Source organism: Acartia tonsa, chromosome 8 (genome assembly GCF_053477335.1).
Source record: "Acartia tonsa isolate MP-2025a chromosome 8, ASM5347733v1, whole genome shotgun sequence".
NCBI lineage: Eukaryota > Metazoa > Arthropoda > Copepoda > Calanoida > Acartiidae > Acartia > Acartia tonsa.
Genome location: NC_137267.1, coordinates 23,171,133 through 23,186,273, shown reverse-complemented (window position 1 = coordinate 23,186,273; position 15,141 = coordinate 23,171,133). Strand labels below are relative to the sequence as shown.

Here is a 15,141-nt window from a genome sequence, read left to right as displayed (position 1 = left end):
TATATGCTATTTTATCTTTATGATATGTGTTAATTTGTGAAATTGTGACTTTTATGGGCGGAAAATCTTTTATAACTATAAAGTTTCATTTGCCTTATATTGTAATCGTTTTAACGTGACTTAAGAATAAAAAGTAGGTAGTGGTACTTTACAAATGAGTTTTTAGATTTGCGCTTTTATTCGCGCTCGTGTTGGCTGTTGGATAAAGGGGGGGGGGGGGAGGGGGGAGCGGTTGGAGTTATGGAATTTTGTAGGGGGCTGTACGCATAACCAATGACCCTTTTTTGACCCCTATGGCCTGGGGTGTTACAAAATATTTGTTTTTTACGTATAGGAATAGATCAATACGCGAGAAAATCAACTTTTTGCCAAATTCTTTTTTATAAAGAAAGTGAGGTTTTTGTGTGTCCGCTAACCAATAAACCGATTAAATTCTCCCTTTAGTAAAGCATATATAAATTCTGTTATGATAAAATATCTCTTGCAAAAAATATGTTTTGTGGCTCCCCCAAAAATGTGAATTCACCGACTTTATGCCTTTGTATTGTTCCTATCTTATCAGACAATAATTTTAATTTTTACGGATTTATTTTATTTTGCTTGGATTTAAATTTCGTGTCTAGAAAAAAATCTATAGAAAAGATTTCGTTAGTCATACATGTTTGGTTTGTCTAGTTTAATATAGATTAATTTCAAACTAATATGATATATTTTAAGTTTTAAGTATTTTTAGATCCTAAAAGTTAAAACCTATACACATTTATAATGTTATTTTTTTTAAACCAAGAAGTAAAATTACCAGAATGATGACATAAACAATGAAATAGTAAGGTCTTAATATATGGAGATCTTTATTAACTGATTGGTTTGTGCTTTAATAGCCTTCTAAAATGTTTATTTCTTTTTGTAAAAAGTCAATATTTTTTCCCTTTTTGATTACTCTATTTTATTCGTCTTATGCTTTTATATTTTGAAAGGTTTACATTAGATGATAAACTGATAGATAAGTACTCTGTGGTATGTCATTAAGACCAAAAATGCCTAAAATTGTGTCGAAAGGAGCATAAAGCTTTTAGCATTTTTAACAACTGATATTAATCAATGTTTTTTACTGGTTGTCGCAAAAAAAAATTCTATAAAATATGCAGATTAAAATAAATTATGGCGTAATTTAGCGACTTTCTACGTTTTTTAATAAACCTTTATTGACTGTTGTAGTCTTTATGATACCTTGACTATCATTATAATTTTAAGGACACCCTGTAAGACAATACATTTTTCGGATAACCTGTTTGCATGATGCATACCTTGGGTATAATTAGCAGGAATTCAGGGATATGACATCTTCCTTTTAGCTGCCTTTTTTATCAGGGAGGGAGGGGAGTTCCTAAAGTTTTATGACAAAGTTTTCTTATTAGTTGAATAAGTAACTCTGAGAACTTTTCCGGAATTTTAACTTGTTTTTTCGTTAAGTTGAGTGTCCAAACGTTACATCCACTAAATGTAATCTACAGAAGGAGTAATTTGGTGTATTGATATGTATATCAATTTATCGGTCATTGTCTTATCCCTTCAGATTCCCGCTATTTTAAAATGTAGATTTTTGAGGGTACAACTAAGTTTAGCCAGTATGAATCTGTAATTTTTACCAACAAAAGATATCATGTCTATTAATTGCATCGTATTATAGACAGCTTTCTGCAGATATTAAAATAAAAAATACAATAACTGGTTTAAATATTTTAATTTTAATATTCTTGGAAAATTGTTTGTTATACGATGCTATACATGGTATATGATATATTGCTTAGAAACCGTTCTAATCCAGCGGATATTGATCGGTTTTGAAGCTTTACTGTAAAAAACATCATTTATTTTCTCTGGAGCTATTAAATTTAGAATTGGTAGGAAGTTTTTTATCATCCATTTTCCTATCCATACAAACATAATATAGTTGTGGTCAAAATTTATTTCATTTCCAATTCTAGGGTTAATACAACCAGCATAAACTTTTTGCCCTCTATTTGTGTAATTAGTAGCGCAGCTACTATAAAATTTGCGTATTTGGATGAATTATATGGTAAATACAATTAAACATATTTACTTCAGATTATTATTTAAGATGAAGGGAGGATCGGAGTCTCATGAATCTAAAGGGATAAGACAATTGCCGAAAAGTTGATTTAAATCTCTAATGATACACAAAATTTTCAGGGAGTAAGGGAGGGGACAATGGGCAATTAATTCAATTTAAGAGGGTTCGCTGAAAAGCAATGCAAACCAGATTTATCAAGAAAATTTTACCAAAATTGTAAAGGGATCATGGTAACCTAATTTAGAACAAAATTAGTTCTAAGAAAAAAATCATTTACTTGAAAACTAAATTATCAACACATCACAATGTAGTAAATATTCTGTAATTAATCACTAGAAAAAATCTTGTTTAGAACTATCTCAACCCTTCTGATATATTTATAACTTACCCCTAAATTCAAGCGGTTCTTAGATTATTTAATACATAAATATTACAGTAGAGTTTCTATACATGAAAAGACATTTTCTTGGGAAAAAATATTTGTTAAAACCAGCGATAAATAACAAACTTTTCTGTCTGCATATTCAAAACTAGCTCAGCTAGTTAGCGGGGCATTGATGCGCAAGTCCCCAAAATCAGTAAGAATCTGCTGTATTCGTGCACATTCCCTTTAAGCCAGTCCCCAAAGTCTGAGACTCCTTAAAAATTAAATATTCGATCCATTGTCCCCTCCCTTACTCCCTGCAAAATTTTATCTTCTGTAGGTAACATTTAGTGGCTGAAACGTTAGGACACTCATCTTAACTAATTAATTAAAATCCATAAGTGTCCTCAAAGCTGTTAAGCCAATGAATAAAAAAAAGGTTATTTTAAAACGTAAGGGACTAGTATATTATACAGTCCAATGTCACTTCCCTTCCTTTTAGCAAATTTTAATCCCCTAATACAAGACTGCATGTCAGCAGATTTCTTGAAATTTGCTGCACCAAGAATAGAGACTGGATTACACTTATCCTTGTTAGTTTGTTTTTGTAATTTGACATTACAACCTTCTGAAATTACTATCATACCAATTACAGTAAACTATAATAAATACCTTTTTTTATAAGGAATCTTAAAAGATAAGGCTATAAGTTTATGTACATCTCCTAAGATGATACTCAAAATTATCCTTTTTGTAGTGGTTGAAAGGTTAGTACTGAATAAACCAACAAATCAAAATTCAATAGTAGTTTCATAAGTTGTTACGACTACTTATAAGAAAACATTATTAAAATACTTAGGAAACTAGTGTAATAAAATCCCAATGTCTTTTTTTTACATAGAGTGATCAACACAGTTTAATTAAACAAGTCCAATACACAGTGTTTCATGTTAAAAAAACAATCTTCAGTTGGTTATAAATAAAAAGACTTGATGCTTTAATGAGCATAAATTTTATACTGTTTTTTAAAAACAAAATATGATTTTTTTTCTAACAAGAATTAATAGAATTGCTCGCCGAATTAGTTTTTTTTATTGATAGTCTGTAGAAAAATCTTCTATGAAAGTACGGACAAAATATGCACATATTGGCTAAAGCCGTACTATAACAATGCCGAAAAGTTATTAAGTAACTTTGCTACTAAATATAAATAGAACGTATAAATGCATATATGTATATGCCAGTTTTATAGCATCAAACTCCAGGGAGGGAGGAGACATTGCATTGTAAGATATCTTAGTACCCAAAGTTACTCATCCTTTGGCTTAAAAGTTAAAACTAATGGAACTTTTTCCAACATCAATTTATCTTCCATTGTCTTATCCCCTAAGATCCCTGCTAAATACCATGCGATATCAAGATTTATAAATACAATTTAGCTTTTTATGGTTAATTCATGATAGCTGATAACATCTTTTTTTAAAGAAAAAAGGTGAAATACTAAACTTTTATGTAACGGTGTTTGGGTTGTTTATTGGAGGTGTGTAAATGGCAGCTGCTCTATAACTAGATTATGCACGTCCATGAATTTAACAGCTCACACACATTGAACAAAAAATTTAAATTACTGTATTAAACATCACCAATTCTTTGAGATATTAAGAGACACATCATCTTGATACTTGATATTTAGACTTGGAATATAGTTGGTGCCTTTACATTTGCCCCACCCCCTTTCAATTATGATAAATAGCTTGAAACCAGCGCATGTTTGATTCTGATTTCCATAGGATTTATCTTCCAGCCGTTCTCGAGATCGTACACATACATAGACACATCTAGCTGATTTTTTCATTTAACTGCAAAATTTTTTTTGCTATTTTCTCACCTTTAATGTGCAATTTTACCCTTTATGGTACACTAAAAGAAAGTAAAAAAACTTGTAAAAATGTGAAATGATGCAGATTTTTGCATACTGCTGAAATTATACCATATGCGGACACTGCACTATTTTAGATCAGTGTTGCCGGAATAAACGTTTGATTTTGATGCTTAAAACGAATTTTACTTACAAAAAGTTGGCGATTGTTTACCTAATGTTATAAAGAAAAGCAATTCTCATTTTTTCTATTTTCTTTTTTTTTCTAAGTAAGAAGCTTTTTGAAAAATATTTAATTGTACCTGTGGCTTTACTTAAATGTTAAGAGACTCTTATAAAAGGTAGAATGCCTTGGCCTGCGATTTGCATAATTTATAACTTATTTGAACATTGAGGGAAGGTCACGCCATCTAAGAGTTTGTTATTTTTAAGTCTACCATAACTAAATTATCAAAGTACCATGTTACTTCCTTCACCAAGAAGAAGTTAATATTTAAAGTATTCCAAGAATATAATGTTAAATATGGCTTAAAATTTAATATCTTCAGGTATCTTAAGAGATAAGAAGATGAACGATAAATCGATGTCCACACTTTTAAATACCCGTTCGGTAGACAAAAATTAAAGTTTTGGGGGGTTAGTATAAAACTTTAGGTACCAATATACAGTACTATGTCCCCTCCCTCCCAGATCATCCCTGTTTTAAATTGATCTGTTTTACAGCTATCAAATTTGAATTATATCAAAATTATTAAGCAATTTAAATTGCATTCAAATAGGAATTGTGTGTAAAAAATTTGAATGAAATGTTTAATGTTCCAATATTTCAGATAATTTTATAATTCATGTTTTGAATATTTTATCATTTGCATATTTTAACTTTGATCTGAAGATAACGTTGTAAAAGACCATTACTATGATTATACGGAAAAGTATATTTTATTTCTTAAGTTTTGTCTTTTAAATGTTTTATATTTGGGAGGAGACATTGAATTGTAAATTATACTGGTCTTTAAGGATTCTCATTTGTTGGATTAAAAACTACAGGAACTTGAATTAAATCTTTATTGGATCATACAAACTAGCAAAATCAAATTGACAATATTATGCTTTTTATTTAAGGAAGCTTCACATTGATCCTGCTTTTTTATTTTTGAAATGAAAGTCTTAGATTATTTTAAAAAACAGAGCCCCCTGAGGCTAGGGCGCAACTGCTCACCGAAAGTTTTTTTTCTTTGTGTATAACATTCCATCTAAAAAAATTTAGGTTAAGTTGTCTTTTTCAGGGAAGCTTAGTATAGGCCTTGGGGTAGTTAAAAAGCATTCTTTCATCAAGTAAAACTGCTTAAACTTTTTGAAAGTATCATTGAAAAAAAATATTTTATTTTTCAGGTTGACAACATTGCCCCGTTCATCAGTCAGACTCGTTTTGTTTGCCAGTTCAACATTGAAGGACGGGTTCACAGTGTCACTGCCGGGCTTATCTCCGACACTATCTACTGTGATGAGCTAGACTTCACATATGCGAACAGGTACGTTGTTGTTAGTAGTTGTGCAGCTTCTTAATAAACATACTCAATCTGATTCTTTAAGATTACAATATAAAAACCTGCTGCCTGAATGCCCTCCTGTGCAGTTTTCTAATAAGAATTTGGTGCATTTTTCTATTGTATACTGTAGTCATAAAGGAATAGGTAAAGTTAAAATCATTTGAATTATGATATTTTTTGGCGGTGCAAAAAGGGCTAGAAAGCAAAGAAGCCACCTATTTGATATTCTAATATTTTTAAAAATCCAGTTTAATGTCTTTGGTTATGCCGTGATTAAGTCGCCACCATAAAATCTTCCAGACCAATAGCAGACCCGTTTTTACGCCAAAATTGCCTAAATAAACATTATAAACCCTTATTGAACCTTCTCTAGTACAACAGAACCTCTAACCCTTAAAAATCTCTCAACAACATAACCCTGTCGGGTTCTCCCATCCCTATTTAACCCAAACTAAAAACCAAGCATGGAAAGTTAGAAAAAATCCATTTTTTGTGCATTTTACCAACTCCTTAAGTTAAGAAATTGTTGCACCTGGCAAAAGTATTAGTATTTGGAAAATCGGGAAACAAAAAAAAAAGAAAAATCTTTTAGACTTATTGGAAACAATTATTGGCAAAATTACAATCATTTTCTAGGGTTAGGATGGTTATTTTTCATTAGAAAGAGGAGGCAGGGAAAATTTACATAATAAAATCGCGAAAAGACTAAGTTCGTGCCAATCATTATGGGAAGCTGCTTATAATTTTAATAGTTTGTACATTCCAACAGTGCCAAAACTATTACACCAAAATCTTTCATGTAGATAAGGGGTAATTTTGTTTATCACAATTTGGGGTGTATTTTAATCTATATCCATTATATTATCCCTTAAGATCCCCGAATTGTTTATTAGAATACTTGTATTAGTAGAAATTATGTTTTTAAAGTGTGTAGGAGGTGTTTAAATGGACCAACCCAATTTCACTTCCACATACCTTAATATTGGGATTCATTCATTACTGCAAAAAAATTGCCAGTTGTCCGTGAATACATAAATGGTCCTTCTTAGTCTTTGGATTCATTGATTATTGTAATTTTTTATACCAGTTTTTATAGTTGTCATCGGATACATAAATGTTCCACTTTCTTCAATGCAAATTATCCTTTTTATAAAATAGTAAGGTTTTGTTGTTTGAAGATCTACATAACTATTAAACTGATTGGGTTCTTTATTTCCATAGCTTCTATGATAGTTGTAGGCTATTTTATTTTTAGATTTAATTCTTAGAAATGTATTGTTTTGAGCTATTTTACTAGCCCATCTTTTTCCCTTATAGAGCGACTAGATGCTAGGGGCGTAACCACTAGCATATAAATTTTGTAAAATGTTAAAAAAATTCAGCTACTTTGTAGTTTCTTATGTATTCAAAATAAAATAATTGTTGCACCAAAACACTAAACTGGATTTTTATTAAAGCTTTCTAAATAAAGGCTAATATTTGCATTTGAATAACATGGAAACAGTTTGGGAAATAATTTCTATAATACCACGTAAAAACTTATTGCCAAAAAGCTTCAGACTTCTATCTTTAAAAGTAGCCGAGTCAATCACGTTTTCCATTTTTACTGGACAATAAAGACAAATTAATCTTTCTAATTTTGAATGGAATTGATCTGCAGTTGCCCAATCCCTATATACCTGACTATTAAATTGAGTCTAGACCCAGTCTGATATTTCCTGTTACCTTTTGTACAGAGATAAAAAAACTGTCATAATAGTTGTTGTAGCAGGCTGAATAATTGATCTACAGCCTTTTCTCCCCCCCCCCCCCCCCCACCCCCCAACCTAATGTTCTTACAAAAGGGGGGAGGCGGTTGTGACACTTTTTGAAATCAAAACTAAAAGTCAAAGGAACTGAACTAAAAAAAAGAGTTACAGCACTGAAATTTGGCATGGCAGTTGCTTTAAAGAGGTACATTGTGGAACTGTTGAGAAATAGCGGCGTAACTGCCGCTATCGCCAAATTTTTTTTTGGCGGGAAACGGCGGTAGCGGCGGTTTCACCAACTTTTTTTTCGCAGTTGTACATTGTACCTCTTAAAAGCGACTGTCATGCCAAATTTTAGTCCTGTAACTCTTTTTAAAGTTGAATTTCTATAGTTTTGTTTTCAAAAAGTGTCACAACCGCCCCCTCCCTTCTTCTTTTGTCATTACTTAATATTTATGGATAAGTCTTAATACCTGTAACTTATGATTTTTTCAATAAACCAATATCTTATTCAAGCAATACTTATCTATATTTCATCAGGGATTCATGGATGGGACAATGGAGGTAAATTTTCTCTTCCCCCCCCCCCCCCCCTCCCAAATAATTTTTTTTTTGTAATTCTGAATTTGATAGTTGGTAAATTGTTCAACTGTCACCTCCTCTCATAAAATATTAATAGGATCAATATTAAAAATTAACATAAAGAATAAAGACTTTTTATTAAACTAGCAGCTTCGCCCCTAGCATCTAGGGGCTTTTTGGCGAAATAAGTAAAAGGACCAAGGAAATCTTCTACAAAAAAATGGGGGGGATTTTTTGTTTTTGGGGGGGTTGGGGGTGTCCACCCCCCAAGAAAACAACCTAAACTCACCAAAGGACCAGTAGGTATATTCCCTGAAGAGTAGAATCCGATCGGTTCAGTGGTTAACGAGATCTTAAGGGACGGACAGACGGACGGACGGACGGACGGACGGACAGACAGACAGACAGACAGACAGACAGACAGACAGACAGACAGACAGACAGACAGACAGACAGACAGACAGACAGACAGACAGACAGACAGACAGACAGACAGACAGACAGACAGACAGACAGACAGACAGACAGACAGACAGACAGACAGACAGACAGACAGACAGACAGACAGACAGACAGACAGACAGACAGACAGACAGACAGACAGACAGACAGACAGACAGACAGACAGACATCGTTCTACTTTGTATTATAGATAAGATATTTTATTTCCATTAATCAGGGTTAAAAGAGTAAGTAAAACATATTGTATAGATCTGATAATAAATTGTTACATTGCCAAATATCCTTCTGTTAACCAAACCTTTCATGGGAAAACCCTGTCTTTAATTGTTTGTTACTTGAATATTTTCGGATATCGGACGGTATTGTAGTTGACTTTTTTATATTAAATTTGGTTCTTTTTTCAGAGTTCCCAACATTACAGCAACCTTTGCGGTCATCTGGGGTCAGTCTAAGCCTCTGGACAACCCTGAAAACATTCATGTTCTTATCTACAGGTAAAGTTTTAGTTTTTGCAACTAGGGAAGGGTTGTACAGTAACATTATACAATGGTCTTCATAGCTTGTTCTCTCATTCGTCAGCATAAAAATTTTGGGTCTTTAATCAAACTCTTTTGTGTTCAAACTTTTCCACCAATGATTTTAATCAAGTTAATTTATAGTTTACACTCGTCCTTCCAGCAAATGGGTTTCTCAAAATGAACTGAATGTAAAGCTTCACTGAAACACTTCGTCTGTAAAAAAAAATAATAGCTTTATTATTGCTTATAACTGTATTACATAATTTTTTTTGTTTATAAAAAAATGTGTTTTCTTTGGAAAAGCGCCATCCTTGTTTTTAGCTTGATAAATTGAGGTATACAATTTACAGAAAGCTCTGTTAACATACAAAATAAAATTAAATAGGCTTCTTGCGATTTTTGTGAAGACTTTATGTTATTTGCTAATAATCAAAAATTAGATTAAGGAATACAACAATGACAATCTTTACTCTATTTATGTGATATTGCTTGCTTTTGAGGGTAGAACATGGAGTGTTGATTAATGATAAAGATACAAGTCAAAAATCACTTTTTCCCCCTCAAAATTCGCCCCATCACTAAAATGCTCCAAGAATGCAGTTTAAATGAGCAAAAACATATTCATTTTAAGACTGGAGCTACTAGGGGATGTTTGGAAATACAGTATACACCATTCCATACATTTACAAACATCTTAGAAAGGGGAAAAATCATGTATAGACCTCTTGAAACGGTTCCACGACAAACGTAGGAGTCCCAAACGTAGGAGTGGAAAAACATCGGAGTGGACAAACGCAGGAGTCCCAAACGTCGGAGTGGGACAAACGCAGGAGTGGGACAAACGTCGGAGTAGACAAACGCAGGATTTTTGGGACAAACGTCGGATTGGACAAACGCAGGAGTCCTATTTTTTTTTTTCAATTTTGAATTTCTTTTCAATTTGATTTTTTTTTTAATATTGAATTTTTTTAGACAACCACCCCCCCCCCCCCCTCGGTCCCCTTATTTTTCTTAGTTAGGTTAGGTTAGGTTATAGGCCAGTAGGCCGAGCGCTGCGGCTAGGCAGGCTAGGGGGCCGATTTTGTAGACAGGGGTATAAAAAAATTGAAAATTGTCATATTATTAAAATAGCGGACACTCCTGCGTTTTACTTAAGCAATGTCCACTCCGACGTTTGTCCACTCCGACGTTTTTCCCACTCCTATGTTTGTCCACTCCGACGTTTGGGACTCCTACGTTTGGGGTAGGACCCTTGAAACATATACATCAAATTGAAATGGATATTATATTACTGCCTAATTATCGTTAAATGTTTTCTAGTATAAAAAAATTACTTTAAATTAAGATTTATATCTACCTCTAAAGCTCTATTTTTTATTGGAGTATATTTTTTTGTATAGACAGAAACAAAAAAAACTATTTTGCCTCCATTTAAATGATTTTTTATATTTCATTTTATTATTGTATGCTATCAATACAAAATCAAACGATTTTAAGGAACTTTATTTTTGACTGTAGAAGGCAATAAAGCTTTGGGACTTAGATTTGAAATGTGTAATTATTATATTCTAGATTGGTTGAATCCTTTCTTTAGCTAGCGACAACCCAACGCTGATTTTTGTTTTTTCAGGGTCTTAGTTTTGGTTAGCTCCGAGATAGATAAAACAATTTAGAGCACCTTTTTTTGTTTGTTGATGCACTGACAAATGACAGATTTAAAGAATAATATCAACATTACTTTAATGTTTCCTTTAGGCTACTGCTTCCAGGGGATATATTCTCATATTTTTGTTGTATCAATTGATTTGTATTTCCTTTCCTCTTAAAATTTACGATTTAGTAGCAAAGCTACTCTAAAAGTATTTAAATCTGTCTGTCCTTTCTTCTGTCTTTCATGCTGATCTCCAGTCAGTTCTCTATTTTAGGTGAGGACACAGAAAAGGATGCAAAATAATTCACCCTCCCCAAAAACAGTTAAAAACTTTCCCTGTAATTATAATACGCTTCTCTGAAAGTAGAACCATTTTGATTCAGCACTTAGCGAGATCCTAAGCTACAAATATACATTCAGACGTCCTGTTACTTATTCAGTTATGTTTTTTTCTTATTCTAGTCCTGGTCCTTCTGACTTTTAAATTTGTTAACAAATCTACAAGAATATCCCCCCCTCAATGGGCATGCTATTTATTCTATGGGCATATTAATTTTACTCACTAACTGCATAGATGAAAAGTTTTTTTTGTGTTTTTAGTTAAATTGGGTAATCAGAGTTTTGTTTTTCCTTTTTCTCTCCTTAATTCTTCTTTTTTTCTCTTCATTTCTTGATTTTTCTCTTTCCAAATATTCTTTCCTTATTTTCATTCTTTCTGCTCTCTCTCTCTCTCTCTCTCTGTCTATGTCTCACTCTCTTTCTCTCTCTATTTCTCTTTCTTTCTCTCTCTATCTCTCTTTCTTTCTTTCTCTCTTTCTTTTTCTTTCTCTCGCTCTCTCTCTCTCTCTCTCTGTCTTTTCTCCTAGTGTATGTGTCAGCTGCAATGAATGGTGGATAAAGTTAATTTGTACAGTAGTTCTAGTCAGGGATGCAGGGATAGGGCAATGCTATCAATATAAACTAATCCCCCCAGGGATCTAAAGGGATAAGACAATGGCCGCGATAGATTGATGTACAACCCCAATGATCATACACAAAATTACCCCTACTGTTGATTATAATTTGTGGTTGTTGAAACTAAAATTAATGAACCAACCATTAAAAATAAGAAAGGGTTTGTTATTATAAAACTTTGTGGACTAGTGTAATAAACAGCCCATTGTCCGCTTTCTTCCTAACTAATCCCTCCCAATAAATAATTTTGCAATTAAAAGTATAAAATGGGCATAGATTATTTTAACTAGCATTATTCTCTCCCTCCCTGAGACTTCTATGTAGTTCTATGTAGTAGTTAGAAACTTTTATACACTCAGATAATAAAGGATAAGAGAAAATACATTTAAGTTAAGTTAGCAAAGGTTTGATATAAAAAGAAATATAAAGTAGGTATTATTTCTACCATATGGTTTTCAAACAATGATATTTTGATGTAAAGAAAAATAATTTCACAAATAATTTTTTGCTATATAGTTTTCAAACCAATGTTTAATCTAATTCATAATTCAAATCCTATGATATAAGGCTACTTGGGTTTTATTTGTAATTATATGAAATATGAAAAAAGTAAGTTTGTCTTATAATTTTTTCCTTGAAACATTTTTCTGACATAGCAACTTCTATTATCAAAATTCTAAACTTTGCCCCTTTGTTCCTGAAACTTTTGTAACAAAAGTTGGGTAAATTGTGAATTATCCTAGACATAGACGTCTCTCTCTCTGTATATATATTTACATGTGTTTTCAAGGGTTAAATTTAGGTTAGGTAATTTAATTAATTTGTTTAAATTATTTACTGCCCTTATAGAAATATGCATTTAGGAGGGCTAAAGTTATGTTAGCGCCATTGGAATTAGTTAATATTTATAGGAAAGCTTTATGTAGGTCAAAGTAGTTTTTTTGTTGGAAGGGTGCTATTCCGTAAGGGGCGTAGCCACTAGTTGCAATAAATAAAATTATGGAATTAGGTTGTATCTATTTTTATTTATTATCCGATATCTGTAATTAGTATTTAAAGTTGGGAGATTTTTTTTGGACAAATTCAATCTATTTTATGGTTGTACCTTTTTTAGATCTTTTTGGATAAAGGAATAGTTTCTTATTTTAATTTAGAATATTTTTGATAAACCCACACTTTTACGCTAGTTAAAGAAACGTAAAATTACTAAAACTTCCTTTGTCAAATGATGGATTTTAAAAACTCAAATTTCCTATACCTACTTAAAATAAGATGAACATGTCGTTTGATTGGGAATCTTTAAAACTGACTGTTCTGTGTTTATCAAAAATGCTGCAAGCTTGTGTTTGCTGCATTACTTAAGAACATATTCGTCCTTTGTTTTGCTTATTTATCTATCTTTTAATGGCTGAGATTGGCTTTTATTGGTTTCTTAATAGGAATATTGCTATAATATATGTTTCATTATACTGACTTATTGCATTCTGGTGTTTAAATATTCTATCTTTAGTTTATGTCTGTCTGTACAGCGTAACGTTTATCATCTTATTAAATAATGTTGGAATCGTCCTTTTAGCTTTATTCTATGAAGATGCCTATAACAATAAGGCAAAATGCGTTGGTGCTTTATGACCGCTACCAGTTACATTAAGTGGTATTTTTGAAGCTTTGCAATTTTAAATGTAGTACCTATTCATAGTTAAATAGGAATATAATCTTACATTTATTCTACAGCTTTAGGTAAAAATCTAAATATTAAATATTAAAGGAACAACGATTCTAGCTTGCGTCAAGGTCAAGTCTATATAATTTAATGTTGTTTAGTATCAAATTATTTATATTTTCAAACACCAGTAAAAAAATTAAATTACTATCTTTAACAACAAGTATGATAACGTCCATTTGTAGCAATGTTTTACTTGAAATCTGAAGGAAAAATTTAAACCGTTTTCTAACTCTTCACACATATTTCTATAATCTCCATTCATTACAGTTTACTGCTTACTTATTTTTAAAGTAAACAATTGTTAGATTGAATTTGCTAAATTAATCATGGACATTCATAATTAGCATTAGTCTGTATTTACAAGTGAAGAACAGACAAGCATGAATTGTAGAGTAGCCTCTCTACTAAAAAAGTTAAATGCAATAATTTGTGAGTCATTATTATTATTTGAAGAGGAGAGAAAAATAGGGTGTGCTATCTCTTCCCCATGAATATAGATTGAAAACCATGTTATTGTAATGTTGAATTGGACAAAAAGAGCTGGTTAAATAGCCAACACATATGCAGTAACTCAAAAAAGAAAAGAGTTATAGCACAAAGTATTAGCGAGGCAGTTGCTTAAAAGTATATGAAGCATATGTGTTCGTTTTTGAAAGATGTAGTATAAATATTTACTGGATATATAGATTTTGCGTTTATTCCTGCGATTCTAATATTCTTTGACATATTGATACTTTGCTATTCTGTTTTTTTGTGATTATACTTGACTTATTTTTGAGCGAAAGTGATTGGACACCAAAATATAATGTTCAAGTTTGGCACAAAAATAATCATTACCTCGTCAAGAATGTTTGCTGGTAAAATTGCAAGGATAGGTAAACAGGATTAGTTTTATTGCATCGTATTATAGACAGATATCCGTGGATATTGAAATGAACGATGGGCCGAAGGATTTGCATTAATATTATGATTTTTATCTTAATATTCATGGATAATTGTCTGTAATACGATGCTATACTTGATTTTTCAGTATATCTGAGTACCGTTTCTAATCCAGCGGATATTTATCTGGTTTGAAGCCATATTGGATAGATTATTAAATAAATCGTAATAAGGGATAGAACAATGGACGAAAACTATAAATAACACATTATGAAAATTAAAATTTATTGGTGGAAAAGTTTGAAGACTTACTTTGTACATACCAATAATGAGTAAATCTTACTATTCATAGTTTTTAAGCTAACGAACAATTAACAGATTAATCTATATTTTGGATGGACTAATAGGTTTTAAACTAAAACCCTAAAATTTTTAACCTATTCTGTTTAAAACTTTTTAAAATTATTATCTTTTTTTATATAAAAATCACCTATTCTTTGTGAATTTAATACATATTAAATATTCAAAATGTTATATATTTAAAAATGCAGCCACTAAAACCATAGATTTGCTTTTTTTATTCAGATAAAATATAACAGATATGCATCAAATATTCAAGATTAAACTTTTGAAATAAATATTGACCTATTTTTAAGAATAAACTGTAAAAATCTTTTCTATTCAGCTAACAAATGCAGAACTTCACTTAAATGAACTAAAGGTTCTTCTA

The 15,141-nt window shown here is 31.5% G+C and overlaps 1 protein-coding gene across 5 annotated transcripts in view; it reads left to right on the top strand.

Annotated features, from left to right (window-relative positions):
* The window catches only part of PlexA (plexin A), a 246,742-nt gene that overhangs the window by 187,172 nt on the left and 44,429 nt on the right, over window positions 1–15,141 (top strand). For all 5 annotated transcript variants that reach the window (XR_013881838.1, XM_080169604.1, XM_080169603.1 and 2 more), the window contains exons 17-18: window positions 5,731–5,870; window positions 9,085–9,174. Coding sequence is in view for 4 of the 5 variants with exons in the window: in XM_080169604.1 (XP_080025730.1) it covers window positions 5,731–5,870; window positions 9,085–9,174 (230 nt within the window). In the remaining variant the exon portion in view is untranslated. The remainder of the gene's footprint in view (window positions 1–5,730; window positions 5,871–9,084; window positions 9,175–15,141) is intronic.